The sequence below is a fragment of the Anser cygnoides genome, chromosome 11 (genome assembly GCF_040182565.1).
Source record: "Anser cygnoides isolate HZ-2024a breed goose chromosome 11, Taihu_goose_T2T_genome, whole genome shotgun sequence".
Classification (NCBI taxonomy): Eukaryota; Metazoa; Chordata; class Aves; order Anseriformes; family Anatidae; genus Anser; species Anser cygnoides.
This window is the reverse complement of record NC_089883.1, coordinates 3,526,200-3,545,221: the sequence shown is the minus strand read 5'-3', so window position 1 is coordinate 3,545,221 and position 19,022 is coordinate 3,526,200. Positions and strand designations below refer to the sequence as shown.

The 19,022-nt window shown below is 43.3% G+C and overlaps 1 protein-coding gene across 1 annotated transcript in view; it reads left to right on the top strand.

Moving 5' to 3' along the window:
- ALDH1A3 (aldehyde dehydrogenase 1 family member A3) overlaps positions 1 to 18,559 on the top strand; it is a 36,810-nt gene extending 18,251 nt beyond the window's left edge. The window contains exons 7-13 of the mRNA XM_013181949.3: positions 1,140 to 1,253; positions 4,335 to 4,437; positions 5,456 to 5,640; positions 10,625 to 10,789; positions 13,025 to 13,182; positions 14,353 to 14,427; positions 15,826 to 18,559. Coding sequence (XP_013037403.3) covers positions 1,140 to 1,253; positions 4,335 to 4,437; positions 5,456 to 5,640; positions 10,625 to 10,789; positions 13,025 to 13,182; positions 14,353 to 14,427; positions 15,826 to 15,898 — 873 coding nt within the window. The 3' untranslated portion in view covers positions 15,899 to 18,559. The remainder of the gene's footprint in view (positions 1 to 1,139; positions 1,254 to 4,334; positions 4,438 to 5,455; positions 5,641 to 10,624; positions 10,790 to 13,024; positions 13,183 to 14,352; positions 14,428 to 15,825) is intronic.
- Positions 18,560 to 19,022: the final 463 nt, after the last annotated feature.

Here is a 19,022-nt window from a genome sequence, read left to right as displayed (position 1 = left end):
TTTTTCTATATTAGGAAGGAGCAGCTGCATTAATTGAGATTCTTTTATTAAAAAGCCATGTGAAATGAATTGGACGTTTAATATCTTGCAATTCCATTGTTAGTAAATTCAGGGAAAACAGCCTGTGCAATCAGTAGTAGGGAAGGGCTAGCCTAGAAGAGCATAATCCTTGAAACTCTTATTTCAGGAAGTAAAAAAAACAGACCAATAAGTTCCACACTTTTTCTTGCACTAGAATTTCATCTAAAGTTTTGCCATTTGTCTCTTTTGGCAGAATGACTACTTGGCTAATCTAGGTTGTAAATGCGGTGGAAACTGGCATAAGTCTATTACCATCTGCTCTTGTATTCCTGTTTTATTAGCCCCCATCATCTAGTGAGATTTTACTGACTTCTTAATCCCTCTAGCCTCTGAAGAACCACAAATGTCAACCTTTGTTCAAAACAAACTTTCATGCAGTTACCCCTTGGCTCCAGCTGCACGGCAGTAGCTGAGGGCCAAGTTTGGCCAAAAGACTTGCTCTCTTTTGATTTTGAACTGGGACTCCTCCAAGAATTCTTATTGAATCTTGGCATTTCCTAAGCATGGCTGTTATTTTCACCCACATCTACTCCAGCTGGTAGCACGCAGCTCTGTTACTGGAGAGTCTGGAAAACAGGGATGTATCTAGTATGGGTTCCTTCCCTGCAACTTTCAGTTTTTAGGTGCTGCATGCAGCTTGAAGTACTTTATCATGCACTAGGCACATTAAAGATGTGGGGTTTTTTGCATATCTGTGCTTTGTATGTTAATAGGGAAATGTATATTTGTGTCCTGAACTTGATTTCAGTGAGATTAGTAAAATGAGGTGATGCTGTTGATTATTCAAGAATTAAGGTGTTTTGCTCACTTATCTTGTGTGAGGCTACAAAGGTGAATGGGGTTTGCACAGCCTTCCTATAAATGCTATAGAAATGCTTGCAAGGGAAATGCTTTGTAGGAGTTACTGTGATTGTTTTTAAGGTTTCTTCTCATCCTTAAGAATACAGTGCTACTAGTTCAAGCTTCCTGAAAACTGAACTGCAGCTCTCAGGAGTGCAGATATCCTTCAGAGTGCTCAAAATCCCTCTCTACAAAGCTGTATTTAACCTCTGTTTCAGGTGGGTTTCCCTCCAGGTGTGGTGAACATTGTTCCAGGCTATGGCCCCACAGCTGGAGCTGCTATTTCTACCCATCACAGTATTGATAAAATTGCTTTTACTGGATCAACAAAGGTAGGTAATGGATTTCTGATAAAACACCTGCTGTTTCTATTTGCATCTTCTCCTAAGACAGCACCAATGAAATATTGGTAATTTCTGTGTTACCAGCTCTATTTTCCATCACATTCCATGTAACAGGATTTCTCAGAAGTGTTTGGGATTTGTCTTGGTCAGGTCCCTCTGCTTTTGCTACTGATTCTTGCTCTAGTGAAAGTCCCACCTCTGTAAACTGGGTTTTGCCAAACTGCCACATTTCTTAATAAGAACTGTAAGCACCAGATGTTCTGACACAAGGTAGGATAGTCTACAGGAGAGGCTGGCAGGGATTTAACATCATGTCATTGACCTGATGGAGCTTCTGGGCAAGATTGCCTACTAATCCTGCCCTGCAAACGTGTGCAAGTGGAAAACATGTCAGTCAGGGCCCCGAACAATTCTTCCTTGGCTTTAGTTACCACTGAGGAACTAGGACTTAAATAAAAACATGGCCCTGTGCCCACAGCTTCCTCTGCTGATGTGGATGGGATTAACATTTGAGCTTCTCTTGAGACCTGCACAGTGAAGCACCTTCTATTCATTTTTTTCCAGTGTAAATAGCTACAGCTGCCTTGCTTAGGAGAGAGATGGAAGTGAGGCCTCTGCAGTATCAGGCACCTCCAGCCATCCTCTTCCGTGCCTATGTGGGGGAAAAGAATGTATGGCTTGGCCTAGTCCATAGAATTGAGCACAGCTGTGACATGCAAATAAATTTGTCTCCAGTAACAAGTGCTGCAAAGTCTCAGACAAAGTGTGCTTAGAAACGTGAATGTTTTTTCCACTCACTGCTCTAGATTTTCCTTGCAACTTATACACGCACCCGGAAGACGGGGCAACGTACAAAGAATGGAAATGCTGACACCAATGGGTACAACCGAGGCAGATATAGTCTCCTCACTTGTATTTTCTTGAATAACATTATTCTTGTCAATCATTCGCTGAATTCGTCCATTCTTATGCCTGTCCTCATAATTGCAGAGTGTAATCTAATTGCTTAATTATGACAAATTACCTCGAATAGTATCTTGGTCAGTAAAGGTAACTCGTAAAACACTCAAAAGCTGTTGCATTTAACAACAGTACCATCTAGTGGCTTTGTGTACTTGTATTAGCTGCTTAGCTTATCCCAAAGGAGAAGGTGTGTTAAGCCTCCGTTTCTGTACAGAGATCATGGGAACAAATAAGAACACAATAAAGTAAAAGTTCACAGTGAGGTTTTACTCTCTTGATAGTTGGTGTAATCTAGAAGCTTATTCAGGTTTATGCTGGTCTCCAAATCCTAGATCAGAAACTTTTAGCTAGGATTAGATGCTGGCTATGTCAAAACAATAGAGCTTATAGACTCATCCAGCCCACATGGATCTGTTTGGGTTTTTAATGAAAAAGGAGTATCCAGTGGATTAGGGGAGAAGGAAAACCTCAGCTGCTGGAGCCCATAGGCAAAAATCTCCTATAGAAGCTGTGCTTGTCTTCCTAATCCATGGGTGTGCAGGAAACACCAAGGGAGACAGATTCTTCACTAATGCATGTGTAATTTTGAAGTGTTTTCTTCCCCCTCCACCCATCTGTGAGTTCAGCTGCACCTCTGCAGTATTTGCAGCATAATGCTACTGTTTCTGAGCCAGGAAGTGAAGCTAATTCAAAATACATTTTGACTTAGTTTTTAAGCCCCAGTTTGGGCTCAGGGCCAGCCTGGAAATGCTGATCACAAACTCCACGAGAGTTTTCCCGTCTAGATTTCTTCCTTTCCCTCAGCCTGTTAACTTGCTCCTCCTCGGCCAGCTAGCCTGTAGCAATACCTCTTGTGAAGCTATGTTCCTCTGCAGCATGATGCATCACTTTTTCTTCTCTCTCTGGGTCTGGGCTGCTGGGTGACTAGAGATGATCTGTACTGCTAGGTTTAGGAGTCCTGCTTGAGTTACAAAGGCAACCATGAGAAATGGAGACCTAGAACTGCCAGCTAGCTGCTACATGCTTTACTTTCTCACAGCTTCCCTGCAGGGCAACAATATTTTTAGGCAGAAAGGAAGTTAACTGCCATACGCAAAGGTAAGATACAAGAAGAACAGTTACAAAGTGAAGAAATTCAAATATAAGGTCACGCTTAAAATGATAATAATAATAACCTGCCTTTACAATTGAAACTCCCAGAGTGTTTTAATGCAGATTGTCTCTAATAAAATTAGATTACTAAATGGTACTGACATTTGATTTATGCCCTTCTTGTGAGCAATTCCATTTCACAAAAAGGGAAGATAAATTGCTGCTTTGGTGTTAGCAGTATAAAAAAGAAATAGCATAGTCAGAATTTGGGAAAAACATTTTTTCTGGGGGAGGTGGAGAGGAGAAATTCCCTTAGTTTGACATTATTTGGATTAAAATCTGGAAGCAGAGTTAATCCTTCCCTGTGGCCAGATAAATTCCACCGGATCATCAGAGCAGGCTCCTGTGAAGAGAGCGCTACAGCAAAGCTAGGCAGAGTTTATCCGTTGCCATCCTCAGGTATTGCCTAGGAAGGGACATATCTCAGCCACTCGTGTGCATGAAGCAGCTCAGCCTAAACTATCAGAAAGACGTAGGTTTCTCCTAAATGTCAAAACCTCTCTTTGGCTTTCTGGTACTGGAGTGGTAGCAGATAGGAACAGCCAGTTTTTATCACTGTGTTGTCAAATTCTACTTGAAGAAGTTTAATTCCTCATTTTTTAAAATAAAACATAATCCTTGGAGCCCCAGTGAGTGCCAGTGTCGGTCACTACCTTGCAGTGGGTGGGAAATGCCTTGTTCTGCAGCTCTGGGTAGCAGGTAGCTTCAGAGCACAGTTCCTGTAGCTCTCCCACATCACCCACCATTTCAGATCTGCCTAAAACAGACATTAATTCTGGGGCTGCTTTTAACCCAGCTCATCACAGCAGTAGGAAACTCAAGGCATTTAAGAATCCCTGACTTCTACCTGTTCAGCCACCCACTAGGCTTTTTTACTTGCTAGCATCTCACATGACGCACTTTAAGGCTTTCAGGAGAAACAGCCCGTGTCCTCTTTGTGTCTCAATGCTACAGGTCGGAAAACTGATCAAGGAAGCTGCTTCCAAAAGCAACCTCAAAAGGGTGACGTTAGAGCTTGGAGGAAAAAACCCCTGCATCGTGTGTGCAGATGCTGACTGTAAGTATCGGCTGCTGTGTTTATTTGCTGTAATACACCAGGTGTGGTGCTCTTTGCGTGCCTCTGCTGTCCTTTGGCCATCAGTATGCTGGTGTTTGCTGCTTCCTTCACCCAAAAGGCTAGAGAAAACCCCTGTCCAAGAGCAGGACAATGTTGTGCTGCACTTGAGCTCTTCCCTAGCACAGGGTCCTTTCCCTGAAAGAATGAGCAGACCATTATCCTGTTGTCTCCCCTGGGGATGGCTGTAGTTGCAGATAAATCTTGCTTTTGTGTGTCTTTTCTATTGTGGTGCCTTCTCTTTGGTGGTACTGCAAGGCCTGAGCCAAAAGGTGGGGAAAGTAGTTTCCTAAAATGCAGCCCTATGCAGGCATTCATACGACAGGAAAGTTTCATAGGTCCTCATCTAATCCAGAGCTCACCTCTGTCCTGGGGGTCTGCACAACTCGTTTTGCGTAGTACATTGGGACTGTGTGAGTAGCCCTAGGAAATATATGTAAGCTGTGGCCACTAAAGGGATATGAAAATCCTGTCTGGCTTGGGAAAATACTCTCCCCTGTCCTGTGGAGGTTGAAAGCCAGGGGTACTTGTGCCATCTGTTAACGGTGAGTATTGCAAGGAGCTGGTCTGAGCTGGCTGTGCGACAGAAGGGCATGCTGCTTTCTAAACAGTCACCACTGAAACGAGTCTTCAGGAACCGACGCGTGGTATCTAGGGATCCACGTCTCAGTTCCCACAGTGGAGAAAACCTAGTTGCTGCCCTCAACGAGTCCTTGTGAAGAAAGTATCTGTGGCTGTGGCCAGCTAGACACAGACAAAAGGCAGGAAGGGGGGCGGAAATAATAAGAGAGCTGGGTCTGAGGGCAATGTGAGGCCGTGTGAGTGTCTTCAGAGGGTGTGGACCATTGTCAGCATTTTTTAAGAAGGCTTTCAAAAGAGAAAGGAAAAAACAAGTCTGGAAACACTGAAGGGCTGAAACTGTGCATGTGGTAACGCTTTTTCCTCCTGGGCCGTGGTGCAGTGGACTTGGCAGTGGAGTGTGCCCATCAAGGCGTGTTCTTCAACCAAGGGCAGTGCTGCACGGCGGCCTCGCGCGTGTTTGTGGAGGAGCAGATATACCCGGAGTTTGTCAAGCGCAGCGTGGAGTATGCAAAGAAGCGACTCGTTGGAGACCCCTTTGATGCCAGAACTGAACAAGGGCCCCAGGTAACCGTGTGCCTGAGAACAGTCATTGTTTGGTTATTGGTTGCGTTTTGGTTTAATTTTCCTTGTGTAAATATTATCCTTGTGAATATGGTCCCAGCAGAAGCCCAGAGGGTGAGTAATGTATCATGGCTTTATTTTTCTCTCTATTTTAAATACCAATCAATCACAACTGTTGAAATGTTATGTTGTAATTTTTTAAACACAAATGTATTTAATTCACTTCTTATCCAGCTTTATGGAAGGGGCTGCCTCCCTGGTACAGTAATACAAAGCATGTTGCAGCGAGGAACAGCGACGCACAGATGGGTGCAGCTGCAGAAACGACCATTCAGCTACTTGGCTGTGCTGGTGATGACAAGTAGTTAAAACCCAGAGACTCCTGAGTCCCCACTTTCCCTCTCCTCCTCTGCCCCGCTTCTGATCCTTTGGAGAGGTTTCAGCTGAATTAGCAGGAAGAACCATGCCAAGCTGATGTCACAACCAGTTTTGTCAGTGCTTCCAGAGCCTTCGTCTTATTTCTTCCTTTCAAAGCGATTTCAGCTGAAGTCGAGAGCTCTGGAGGAAGATGATCCTTGAGTCAGATCTTCTGCAGGGCCACTGCTTGCTTCCAAAAATAAAGGGGGAATCCCAGAAAGCTATAGCCCAGGCCTCCTGTTCTCAGTACTGCACTGTGAGATTTTCTTCCTTGATGCCATATGGGATCTCTCAGTGAGGGGATGACCATGGGACATCTGCCTCCCCTTATCTGGAGCTCTAGGCCCATTCACACTTGATCTGGGCAAGGGAAATCTTAATTGTGTGTTCTTATCTATGGGGAATAAGGCAATGTACATCCTCAGATCATTCTGGTTCTGCATCTATCCCTGTAACTGGCCTAGAAAGAGATTTCAAACTGCTCAGCATTCTTAGGGAGATAATCCTGTGTTGGAGCTTGCTTCAGCAGAGATGAGCTGACCCTCAAACTATCACAGGGTCTACTCTTGCCTTCTGTTAAGAGCTCTCAGCTTTATTTCTTTTGTTTGTTTGTTTGTTTGATATAATATCATCCTAAGCCTTACACAGCTCTTAGTAGCAGTGAATGAGTTGCATTAATAATTAGTCCTGTGAGGACCATGCTCATCTGGCTGCTCTGACAAAGACCACTGACTTGATGAGAGCAGCCCCTGAAATCGTAGGAAGTAGTAGTGGGGTTTTAAAGGGTGAAACACCCCGCACTGGGCAGAACATGTAGAACTGGGCTGCTTCTTTCAGCTCATCCTTGCCCTCAGTACTCGGCAGGCTGGCTGAGCACCACGCTCTGGTATCGCTGCTGTGATTTAAGGGAGACTGCAGACAGAGCTGTAATTGAGGGTAACAGTAAGTACAAATAGAGTCTGGCCAGGCTGTAAATATGGCATGTATGTCCTCTTTCCCTGTTCTGGCTTGCCTGTGGGTGGGAGAGAGAGCACCAATGTGCACATACCTGAAGTTCTCTGCATGCAGCTGTCAAGTCCAGGATGGGAAAGTGTTGGGAAAGTGGAAGGAAACTGCGAAACCCTAGGCTTTCATGTGGCTCCCAGTGCAAACCACTTCCTCTGCAGCTATGGTTGCTTTCTCTCCGGAGCCTGTTGTAAGATGCAACACGCAGAAATTCGAGCAGAAGAGAGAAATGATGTCGTGTCACAAGGGTTTAAAATACCTCCAAAGTAGCAAAGATTCACACCTGCCCACAAGCTACCGTTGAACTGTAGTTTCCAGACCAGATTTCTCCTCTGTTCTTGAAGTAACCTGCTGCGCTGTGAGGAAGGGGGTTTTCTGAAGTGATGGAGAAAGGAAGAGTCACTAGGAGAAAAAAATCTCTTCCTCTTGCCCTTCATCTCTCTACTTTGGGCCTTAGTTTCCTTAGATCCAGGTCATTGCTTTTACTCTCCTTCTGTGGGTCAGAGGATGAACAAAACCTGTACGGAGGCTGCTGTATAGCCCCCGTTCTGGGACGATCACTGGCTTAGACGCCAGCAACGTGAAGAAGTTGGAGCCAGCCCTTAGGCTCTGGGGTTTGTAGCCCATCATCACCAGCTCTGGGTGCTTTTAGCCAGACAACGGGACCAGGAACTTAAACAGAGCTCAAAAAGCGTGAAATAGGAGATTCTCTGCAGCCCGAGCTCTGAGCTGGTGCTGTGTGAAACCAAGCTGAGCACAGTGCTCTGGGTAGCTGCAGGGGACACCCTGGAGAGGGACAGACAGTACTGTTCTGTGAGAACTTGATGTAAGCTAGTCCTGGAAAATTGGGCCTGTCTGCAGCTGTTCCTTCCTATATTGTACCGCGTTTATAAGCTAGATTGGGGAACTGGCTGATTCAGGGCTGAACCAGCCTTTTTGGAAGTGAGGAAGAAACGTTTTAGTCGGATCAGTTTCCTGATATGTATTACCGTGCACTGGCATGGATGCTTGTGGCGTGGGTATAGGGAAAATACTGTGTCAGCTGCAATATTGGGTTATGTTGGTATAAACTGCGCTTCTCCGATCAAAATTAAGTCAAATTTAAACAGTATTAAGTTTAAATAGAAGTGAGGCATGCTTCTGATGTGACTTCGCCAAAGCTCACATGTGTCTGACTGTGTTGGCTGGCTGGAATTCAAAGGACACCACAAGAGACCTGAAGGGTAATCAGGGCTGTTTGAGTAAAGTGCCAACCTCAAATAACAGACCAAGGGCACTTTTCAACTTCGGATTCCTGTGAGCTGTATCATAGGAAAGAATAAAGTAAATCTGCACAGATGGCAAGCTGGTTAACCAGAGCATTTACAAAGCTGTGAACAGCAGACTGCGTTAGGTAAGACTAAGGTCCTGGTGGACTAGAACAGGGATTAAATCAGAACAAGACTAGGCTAGTTTTCTTGCCGTAAAACCCCAAATACTGGGGTTTCTGGACTATAAAGGATGGTTTACAGGAAGAAAATAAGCTCTAAAGCTGCTATGTGGTACTTGCTAGCCAGAAGTTATTCAGCCCAAACCCCACTGCTTGAGTTTTGAGACGGTGAATATTTTTCTTAGATCGTAGATGTTTGTGGATGTTAGGATTAAAGTTTGAAAGTAGAATGTGTGAGTAGAAAGAGTGTGTGTCAGTCAGTTGGACACAGTTGTGGGATTATTCTGTAGGACTACAAATGCTAGGCTTGGAAAAGGAAAAACCGCGTCTTGCAATCTTGAATTAAATGAAGCAAGACGTGAAGATTTGGGGGTTCTCAGCATTACAGCGATCTTTTAAAAGCCTTCCTCTTTTTTGAATTAGATGGACAAAAAATAGAATTTGCTCTACTAGTGTGTTTTTAATAGAAGGCAATAGTCAAACCATAAATAATAGTGGAATAGGGAACAGAATTTAAACAAGCCTTGTAAGCTCTAGTTACAATGACAAACAGTTCCACCCTTGCATGTCATTTTTACAAATGTTTTCTTTCCCCAGTGTCTTTTCATCTAACTGTAGTTTGCCTTGCAACAAGTTACAGCTGTATAAATATCCTTGTTTTGTTTTCTGTGTTGTGAAGTGGATGAACTGGATTGGTCTGGATCACAGACATGCCAGGATGGAAAGCAGTTGCAGATATTTTCAAATTATTTACATTCGGCAACTAAGCAACCAGGCAAAGAGACAATATGCGTGACACCTGCCAAGCTTACTTATGTGACACCCTGTATTCTACATGAGGGCACGCATTTCTTTGTGCGGTAGCATGTATCAAGTGTTTTCTCGGGTAGCATCATAGCGCACGAGGGAACACGAGCACTTAGTGCAAGCTGTCCACAGCGCATGTGATATGCACATCTGTGTGGCAGGAGATGTGCTGTTCTGGCTTTGCTGTGTACCAGAAGTACCCTAAGGACACCCTCCTGAAGCTTTGATATTTGTCTAAAAGCATGAAAACTTGGATTGTGTGTGGCCAGGATTAGCAAGGGACAGGATATAGTCTGTAATCTGGAGGAGTCGAGCGTGGAACACTCCGTGTAAACAGTCCCAACTGGCAACTGGCCCTGCCAAAATAAAAGCAGATGTGTAGGGAGGGGTACTGAACCAGCACAAGCATTCGGTGATAGCTGGCATTCAGAATCACCTCCCAGGCAACCATGAGCCACTGGTGGAGCCTTTTATTTAATTCACCTGCATGGATTTATTGATTTTGTTTGTTTGAACATCTCCATTAGTCTTTTCCTACCTGCAGCATGCTGTGAGGAGGTGTTTCATTGCTTAATTATGCATCGTGGAAATAGCCGTGTTCCTTTGTTTGAAACCTGGCAGCACCTGCAGTGCAATGCTGCACGTGGAGCACAAAAGAAGGACCGGTACTGGTCAGTACTGGGCTTCTACACCTCTCCCCAGCACGCGACCCACTGTGCTGATGGAGGGATGTCTCCTGCCAGTGCAGAAAACCGAAACATCCTGGGATGCTACTAGTCTCTGAGATCCTCGAAAGGTGATTCTATTTTTACAAATACGACTTCAGTGCAGTAGTTGCTCTGAAGTCACCCGAGTGACCAGCTGCCGGCCAGATGTAGCCCCGTTCACTATGAGCCTTTGAGCTCTGGGGTTCACCCAGTTCATTGTAGTGTGAACCTGTTTATCTCACAGTTGGACTGTTTGTCCAGAAGGATGCTATGAGGGACAATTAGTAGGTCCCAGAGCTGGTGTGAAGTGAGCCATGGAAATGCGTGTCTGGGATGCAGCGGAAGGGAAAGTGAAGAGACTCCCTCCATGTGGCAGCAAACTATTAGGTTAAACTACCATATGTACCTTCACCTTCTGTTTTCTGTGGCTCAGGGTGATGCCTATCTCCTGTCTTTCATCGTGCTTATTGCCTGATTTGCAGTCATAGATGAGATGTAAATTTACCTGCTCTAGCAGTGCCCTGCAAACATGTCCCTGGATATACAACGTGGCAGCAGCAGGTCTCAGCCTCTGGAACAGCGATGGTAAATCACTGATGTTTTCTGTCTTTTTGTCTGACAGATTGACCAAAACCAGTTTGATAAGATCCTGGAGCTGATAGAAAGCGGGAAGAAAGAAGGTGCTAAGCTGGAGTGTGGGGGTCTTGCTATTGAAGACAGAGGCCTGTTTATAAAACCCACTGTGTTTTCAGAGGTCACTGACAACATGCGTATCGCCAAAGAAGAGGTACGGTACAAGTCACCTGAACCTTTAGATGCATTCCCATGATGTAAATGGGAAAGGAGCTGTAGAAAAGAGGTGTGGTCGTGGTTTGAAGTGAAGACTTGAAAGGAGAATAGAAATTTCACATATTTTACTTATTACGACAACCTAAAAACTGTGAAATCCATATTCTTCTGATGAAGTGTCTGCAAGGTGAGCTTGAATCCGGAGGGGGGGGGGGGGGGGGGGAGAGGATGTGAGGAGGAGAGCAGCACAGGCAAAAATGCTGCCAAAATATTTTAGCAGCATTTTATTCTTTTGTGCAACTAATGGAGTGCCTGCTTGCCAGCCATTTCTACTGCCTTGCTGCTTTCCCCCATTTTATTTTGTTTTCCAAAAGTGAAGTAGCCCTGTGAGTGTGCTCACTGTACAGTAACAAACCCACATAAAAATCTAGTACGTATCATTACCTGAAGGCTTTTGAGTCTCGTTTCAAGAGAACTTGATATAACAGAAAATAAAAACAAACGCCTTTTCTAGATGTGGCTGCTGTAAATGCTATTTGTGAATAGTGATGCTGGACTGGTTTCTGACAGAATCCTAGATTTTAAAGCTCAGTAAAAATAACTGAAGTAGTGTCAGACTGGAGCAGTTCAATGTTGCCCTGTAGTTTGGAAGGTTTTCTGAAGACAGAATTATACACTCCTTCTCTGTACAGACTGATGGCTGTGTGTGCCATGCTCTCACACACCTCCTACTGAGTAAACTTGAAATTGCTTAGCTGATTTCAGTACATGCTGATTCCAAATGATAGAGGAGAGTATGACGTGTGTTCTTGATCCGCTTCTTTGTAAAAAGGAGTTGCTTTATCGCAGAAAGAGGGAACGAGGACTCTGGGACCTGAAGCTGGTGAGCAGGGAAGGAATGGCCCTGCTATGCTGCTACTGAAGGACATTTCTCAAGTAGTGTTAGCGTCTGAAATAATCTCAGATTCTCTTCCCATGGTGAAATCCCCTGAGACTGACCATTTTTTCCCAATAAGAAGTATGGTCAAAGCCAGCAAAATGCAGATCTAATACTCTGGCTTCCATTATCCATATGCAGAAAAAATGAACAAGCTGCATGTGATTAGATCCTGTGATATTCCTTTGAAATATAGTTAATCTACTTTTCATCATGTTCCCCAATGGAAAATAAGTAGCTGCTGAAGTCCAACTGGCACTTGTTTTTTATAGTTTAGCCTAGTGCATTTTATGGGGCTGCTTACTGTTCATTCCCGACAAAATATTTAGATGTCTCAGATCTGCCGCAGAATCTCCAAGGAACCTGGGAAAGATATCAGTCAGTCTGGGCATGAGTTGCATTCTAAAAATAGAGGGGGATAAAAGTTGAAAATCCCATGACAGGCCTTTTTTTTTTTTTTTTTAATGAACTGACTCCAAATCCCCAGTCATGATTCATGAGCTTTATCCAGTTTCATTCATACACGGTTTTGTTGCAAATGCACATTTTTTTCTTTGCCTAGGATCAAGGCTCCGGTTAAATACCTGCATCTTCCAAAAGGGTGAAAAATAGAAACACTTCTATGGGCTGAAGGGCCAGGCAATTTGGTTAGCCAAGCCCTCAACGCGGCACAAGTGAGACTTTATCTCACCTTCAGTAGGGGAACGATTATTGTATTGCAAGACCACGCAGGCCCCACCTTTGTTAGCGTTTGTGATGGGAGATTCCATCCCCAAAACTGGGAAGTATTGTGTGTGCTGGCTGCTTCTATGCTAACAACCTGGGATGCCAAGTCTGTGGTCAAACGCATCCGTGGTAAATGCTCTGCAGGCAAATTAACTGCATACACTTGCAGAAGCAAAGTTACAGCCAAAGAAGAAAACTTGCAATGCTTGAAGTACATTAATTTCTTTTTGAATGCATTCAACTTCTTCTGAGTCCAGAAGTGGAATGAATTGTAAATGGAGTAAGGATGAATCATTTGAAACTTGCCCAGATCTAACTGCTTATTTGATTGTTGTAGATGATCCGCTAGATGTTGGATCTTTGCATTTATTAACCACTGCAGCACATCACTGTACTTCCTTTAAATTCAGTTTAGTGACCAGTTTTTAAGAGACTCAACCAGTGACTTCTAGAAAAGCTAGTATATAACGCTTCAAATATAGTATCCAAACAGAGCTTCTGATTCTGATTACTTCAAAATTACCGCGAGTAGCAAAGGCTGTCCCATGCTAATGTTTAATTTGTGTGCAGATTTTTGGGCCAGTTCAGCCAATTATGAAGTTCAAGAGTATAGAAGAGGTCATAAGAAGAGCCAACAATACTGAGTATGGACTCACGGCTGCGGTGTTCACAAAGAATCTGGACAGAGCATTAATGTTAGCTTCTGCATTGCAGTCAGGAACTGTCTGGTAAGCAGTGTGAGATCTCAGTTTGGGCTGTGCTTTTGTATGCTGGGGGTGGGGAGGGCTGTATGATTTGTAATCCCGTGTAAATGCTGGAGGTCAGATGTGTTAGTAGTCTGTTCAATTCTTGATATTCTCCTAAGCAACATCCATTCATCAAAATAAGGCGGTGAGGACCAGACGGTCTGGCACAAAATGGTGCGTTTGTTCATTCAGTCATTGTAGTTCTTTACATCTGGAGAACTCTGAAAATGTAAGGGTTGTACTAAGTTCCGCCAGACGTGATGCCTTCCAAAATCATGTATGTAGAAAAGAGCAACTCTTATGATCTTAAGGTAGCATCAATTGGGGTCTTGCACAAACCATTATGGGCAGTAGATGGCATCGTACCACTGTCAGAAAGATAAGTAGCTATTTTACTTACAACATTTCTTATTTTATATTAGAATAGTTTTAAAGGTGGAATTCTGATATTTTTTTCCCACTGAAGATAGGAATTGGATCTGGTCTCTGAACTTGATGCATACAGAGGACTGATTTCAAGAATTTGTGCCAGAATACACCTCTTTGAAAAATATTTAAATAAAAAAGGGATGTTGGGCTTTGAAGGATCTGTGTACTGTACACACGTGAAGGTGCAGTCCTACTGCACCAAGCCGTAACTGGCTCTCTTCAGTCATTTCATCTTCCTAAATTGCTGAGGAGGCATCTGCATTAGTTCCTCCTACCCGCTGTCTACAGATATGGGGCTAGTGCTTCCGTTTTCCTGTGACACAAGTGTCTAATGCAGGCCAGCTCTTCTTCTATACCTGGAAGTGGGTGGTAGGGCCTGTCTGTGAGTGTTTAGACAACTTTGTGTAAGCATGTTTGTTTCAGAACGCACTTCATTAAACTGGGGCAGACTTTCATCTACCCTTAAGCATGACCCGGAACACAACATAAATTCCAGCTCCAGAATGAATGCCTTAGCCATTAGAGATGATGAAGTGAGATACGAATCAGACTCGGAGCACTACTCAAATGTCTTCTGTTTCTGTAGCAAAATAAGATGATATTGCTACAATCTGATTTCTCAAGTGAAGGAACTGTAACAGATTTCAGCCTTTTGTAACGCTGCTGTTGTCATCACCTTGCTTCTCCCTGGTATTGAAATGTCTTTTTATGTTTTTATCATAGGATCAACTGTTACAATGCACTCTATGCACAGGCTCCTTTTGGTGGCTTTAAAATGTCAGGCAATGGCAGAGAACTGTAAGTTTTGCTCAGTATTTTGTTTATATATGGTTGGTAAATGCAGTAGTGATTGTGACTTGGTAATAATATTGTTGAATTTGCTTTTAAACTACCAGGCTTGCAGCTTGCTCCACAGGTTGGTGCTAGGCCAGTACAGTGTGGATATAAAGCACAGATCTGAGAACAGTAGCAGTGCCTTCAGGAGTACCTTCACCTACTTTATAAACTATTAACAACTTTCATTCAGTCAATTCCACTTGCAGGCATTTTTTTCTTAGTAATTAGATCTTTAGATCAAGAAGGATTTTTAGATCACTTTGGTCTGGGGCCACTTGTATCTACCTCAAACGTCCTCCACCTTTACATGCTGGTATCTAGGCCTCCCTTTACAGCTGCATCACACATCTAGCTTTCAAGTGCTGGAGCTAGAAAAACAAGGAATGATCTCCAAGAAGAGATCCCTGCCTTCTAAGCTTGCCTGTAATTTAGGAAATTACAGAAGGATCTTCTGTCCCTTTTCCCCTGCCTGACCTGTTTCAGCTGGCTACCAGACATTCCTGCTCTCTAGTTACTAATGCAGACATTTTTAAAACAAGGTCACCCTACAAGTTAGAAGAAGAGTTGAGAAACTGACTTATATCTTAATTTTATTCTTGTGCATGAGAGAGGCGGGTTTTATTACACCATACAGAGGAATCTAATGCACCTCTTCTTTCATAAGGCAGGTTTATTTCCAGGAACCCTTTCTAGTAACTGTTCTGGTGCATCTGCTGCTCTGAGATACTCAGATGCCTCACTTGCTAAGTGCATCAAATGAATGAATCCTCAGCAGGGACATACATATTGAGACCTTATGGTTTACTTTGCCTGACTGCCTGGCTAATTAAAGGATGTCAGGGGTATATCCCTTGGGCAAGGCACGGCAATGAGGGCAGTTGCCACCAACTACAACACAATGCAGTGGTTGGGTTTGTCATCAACATCGATTTCTGGAGTGCCCCCCTGATGTGCAGTTATCTGGTTGACAGAAGCCTACTTTCAGTGAAAAAGTAACTTCAGTTACTGTTTAAGCACTGATAAGTATGTTCATGTGGATGTTGTTTTTATGGCGTCTCACAATATACTGTTTTCACTAGGCCGAGAGTCACAAGGTGTCATCTTGTGAGTTACTGTGACCACAGTAACGACAGGGTGTAATTGTGTGCGCATACATGCGTGTACATAGATTATTAGATGTGGGGAGCCAAAATGATAGCTGATGTTAGTTCAGATCTGGTTTTAATGGCCTAATGTTACCTGCAGCAGCTGTTGATCCGTGGCTAAGATGCACTTGTGCAGAAATCTCTTATCTTAGGGAAGCACACATTAACATGCTACAATCGTTTGTCCCTTTCCCTCCTCTCTCTTCTTTTCCAGTGGTGAATATGCCTTGGCAGAATATACTGAAGTGAAAACAGTCACCATTAAACTCTCCCAGAAGAGTCCATGAAAACAGAAGGCCTAAAAATGCTGACACTCTGAATGTGACACATCGGGGGTGTATTCAGAGCAAGTGGGAGGGGAGGGGTAGGAAAGAAAATGGAAGCACCTAACTTTTTTCCTCTAGAAACATTGAATCTACTGGACTCCATTTTGTCAACTGGCTCTTGGAAAACTGATTTAACTGACCCTACTGGCAGCACAGCACACACGTGTACTACGCGAGTCCCTGGCTGTACATCTGTCTGCTACCTGTGACTAAAATGCTGGTCAGTCACCTGTCAGCGGGACATCTGCTTTCAAACTGTACCCCTGAAGGACTTGGACATCAAGGGCGTGTTAGAGAGACTTCCGGTACCTTTAGCAATTAGTTGATTGTGAAACAATTAGTTGATTGTTAAACACCTTCAGAGGCATGTGGGTTTCTCTTGGCATGAATGGACCTGAGTAGTAGGGCTAATACAACTTAACTGACGTTGATGGAGTTTGTGTGAAGACTGCAGATGAAGTTTTGGATGGGAGTGCAAACTTTCAAGGAAGGATCTAAAGAAATTTTGTTTGAAAGAGCTATCTTGGTCTCTCTAAAGATACGTGCATCCTCCATATTGGTGATATTCTAGCCCTGAATGAGATTGATGGGAGTTTCCTGCAGGACTCTTTTGGGGCCATTATTTCACCCAACAGAGCTAGACTTTAAAGCGTCCTTTGAACCTGATGTTTTGGTGTGCACACATTACACATGCTGCATATGCAAGTTACTGACTTGCTAGCCCTTCTGGCTCCGAATGAGTCACAATTGTATCTCATACCTTCACTATAGCACTTTTTGCAAGAGGATTTTGCACTGTACTTACCGTGATAACACAGAGTTGAATTCTAAACATGTAGCATGGTAGATACCCCACAGAAAACATCCCACACCAGTCCTTCTGATCTGGGAGAGGGAGCAGAAGAGCTGCAAGAAGCTGTCCTCCTCTCTCTTTCACTTTCAGGCTGTGTGAACGTCTCTTCATTTTTTGAGCCAGAGCTGTCATTATGAGAGTAAAACTTATAAGCTCTTCTCATCGCTTCTTTTTCCCTTGTGAATGTAGCTTAAAATAGAGTTCTGGAAGTACAGTATAAAAAGGCAGGTGCTCCCAAGCACACACTGAATGCTAAAGATGTGGGTGTACAAATGAGTTACCAAGGGATAAGCTATGGCTGGACTCAGTGTGTCGGCACCTCTGCAGTAAATGCCCCCGAGAGTGCCGTCGTCTTGTAGCTGGTCCTTCACTGAGGAATAAACTGCTTTGAATTGTCTCTTGCTTACAGTCATATGAGCATGCACGTACATGAATAGCATCCTCGGAGTGGCTGTCACACTAAGTTCATGCCTCAGCATCTCCTGCTGTAATTTCTTTGCACACCCAGACATTACTTACTACGAGATTGATGAAAAGCCACCTGCTGTCGTCAGATCCCGAGTTCACTGCTTTCCTTCCCCCTCCTCCTGTTTCTGTACCGGAGAACCACTGGCAAGAGAATGGGAAGTCCCAGGTCTGCAGGAGCTGTACGTATGCAGGATTTAGTGGTGTCAGCTTGTTAGGAAGTTTAGCTAATCTCACTGGACTCATCCTCTGAGAGCAAACTGATACAGGTTTCCTGTGGAATATTGACAGCTCTCCCCAGAGTGCTAGTAAAGACTTGCTTGGAGTTTTTTGGATGTCAGGGCTTGAAGCAGGAATGAAAGTCTAACCTCTATTCTCCGATGCAAGCAGGAACTTAACTGGTAACTTCTGTGATCAGAGAGACAGCTAGTCAGTAACAAGCTCTGTTGTGAGCGGACCTTTTTTTGGAGGGGGAAGGAAGGTGGGTGGTGGTAAGTAAGGAAAAAGTTTGCATGAGCCTAAACTTCCTTATTAGTTGTTGAACATTGAAATTGCACTTCAACACTGCTTAATTTCTTAAATGACATACCTCCAACAGCTGTGTACAACTCAGTGCCTGTCCTCCCGTGGATATGTGGGACAGGTAAATCTCCCCATCCAGTGAAGAAAATGTCCTCCCTACCCCATGAAAGGCCAAATGGGAACATTGTAAATAAGCTTCTATTTTTGTAATACACTTAGAGCGCAAACATCTTCTCAGACAAATATTTTACTTTTGCCTACTTAATGGTTTTCTAGGGCTGCAGTCAGACAGTAGGGAGGTAAGGCAAACAGTAAAAGGCTGGTTATCTTGATGTATCTCTGTATTCACTTTTGATAAACAGTGGTTGTAACTGAAATCATCTGAAAATCTTAAAATCTTAGTATTCTGGCTTTATATGTATAATATATATTTCAACACTTTTTTTTCCTGTATCAAGTTTTTAAAAAGTTGATGTATCTCTTATTGTATAAATCAGGGTTTGACTCTACACACTGAATTTTCTAAGTTATATAACATTAGACACTAACTTTAAAATAACCCCTTAGAGGGTATATATTCTTTCATTGCACAGTAAGGCTTTCATATGAAATACTACTTTTTTTAAAGAACTATATTTATAAATTAGGATACAGTTAATCTAATGTATTTTTATAGCTAAAGGTACATGAAAATGCTATGTTTAAACCTCTTGTATATATCTAGACCATGGGTATCTTTTTGTAATAGTTCTTGTTCCTAATAAATGTTTAACTTTGTGAAATGCTTTTTGATTGCTACATATTGGTATGCCTCAAAGTGAGATGGGGAAGAGGGAAACTTCTGCTGACTGTACTCATTTTAACAGAGGAGTAACTAATACTTTATTTACACTGATTAGCGTATAATAATTCTGACCCCTCTACTGCACACATTAAGACCTTTTCCATCAGTGTGCAACTTCCACTCAACTCAGTCCTCCTGCTGCCGTTTCTTATTTCACTCTGAATTTGGCCCCTTGTGTTAATAAAAGTGATCACTGGAAAGAGTTAAGGTTTCATGCTTCTAAAACAAAATGGCCCTGTATTGCTCTAGTTACAGCGGGCTCTTCCTCGAACAGCCTGATGTCTGTTTCCCTCGATTCAGTGACCCAGCAGTATTCCCCAAACAGAAACGTGCATGGGGCTCACAAGAGGCAATGTAATTTCAAGGTACCTTTATTTCAAGGTGCCTTTTCCACTCAGCAG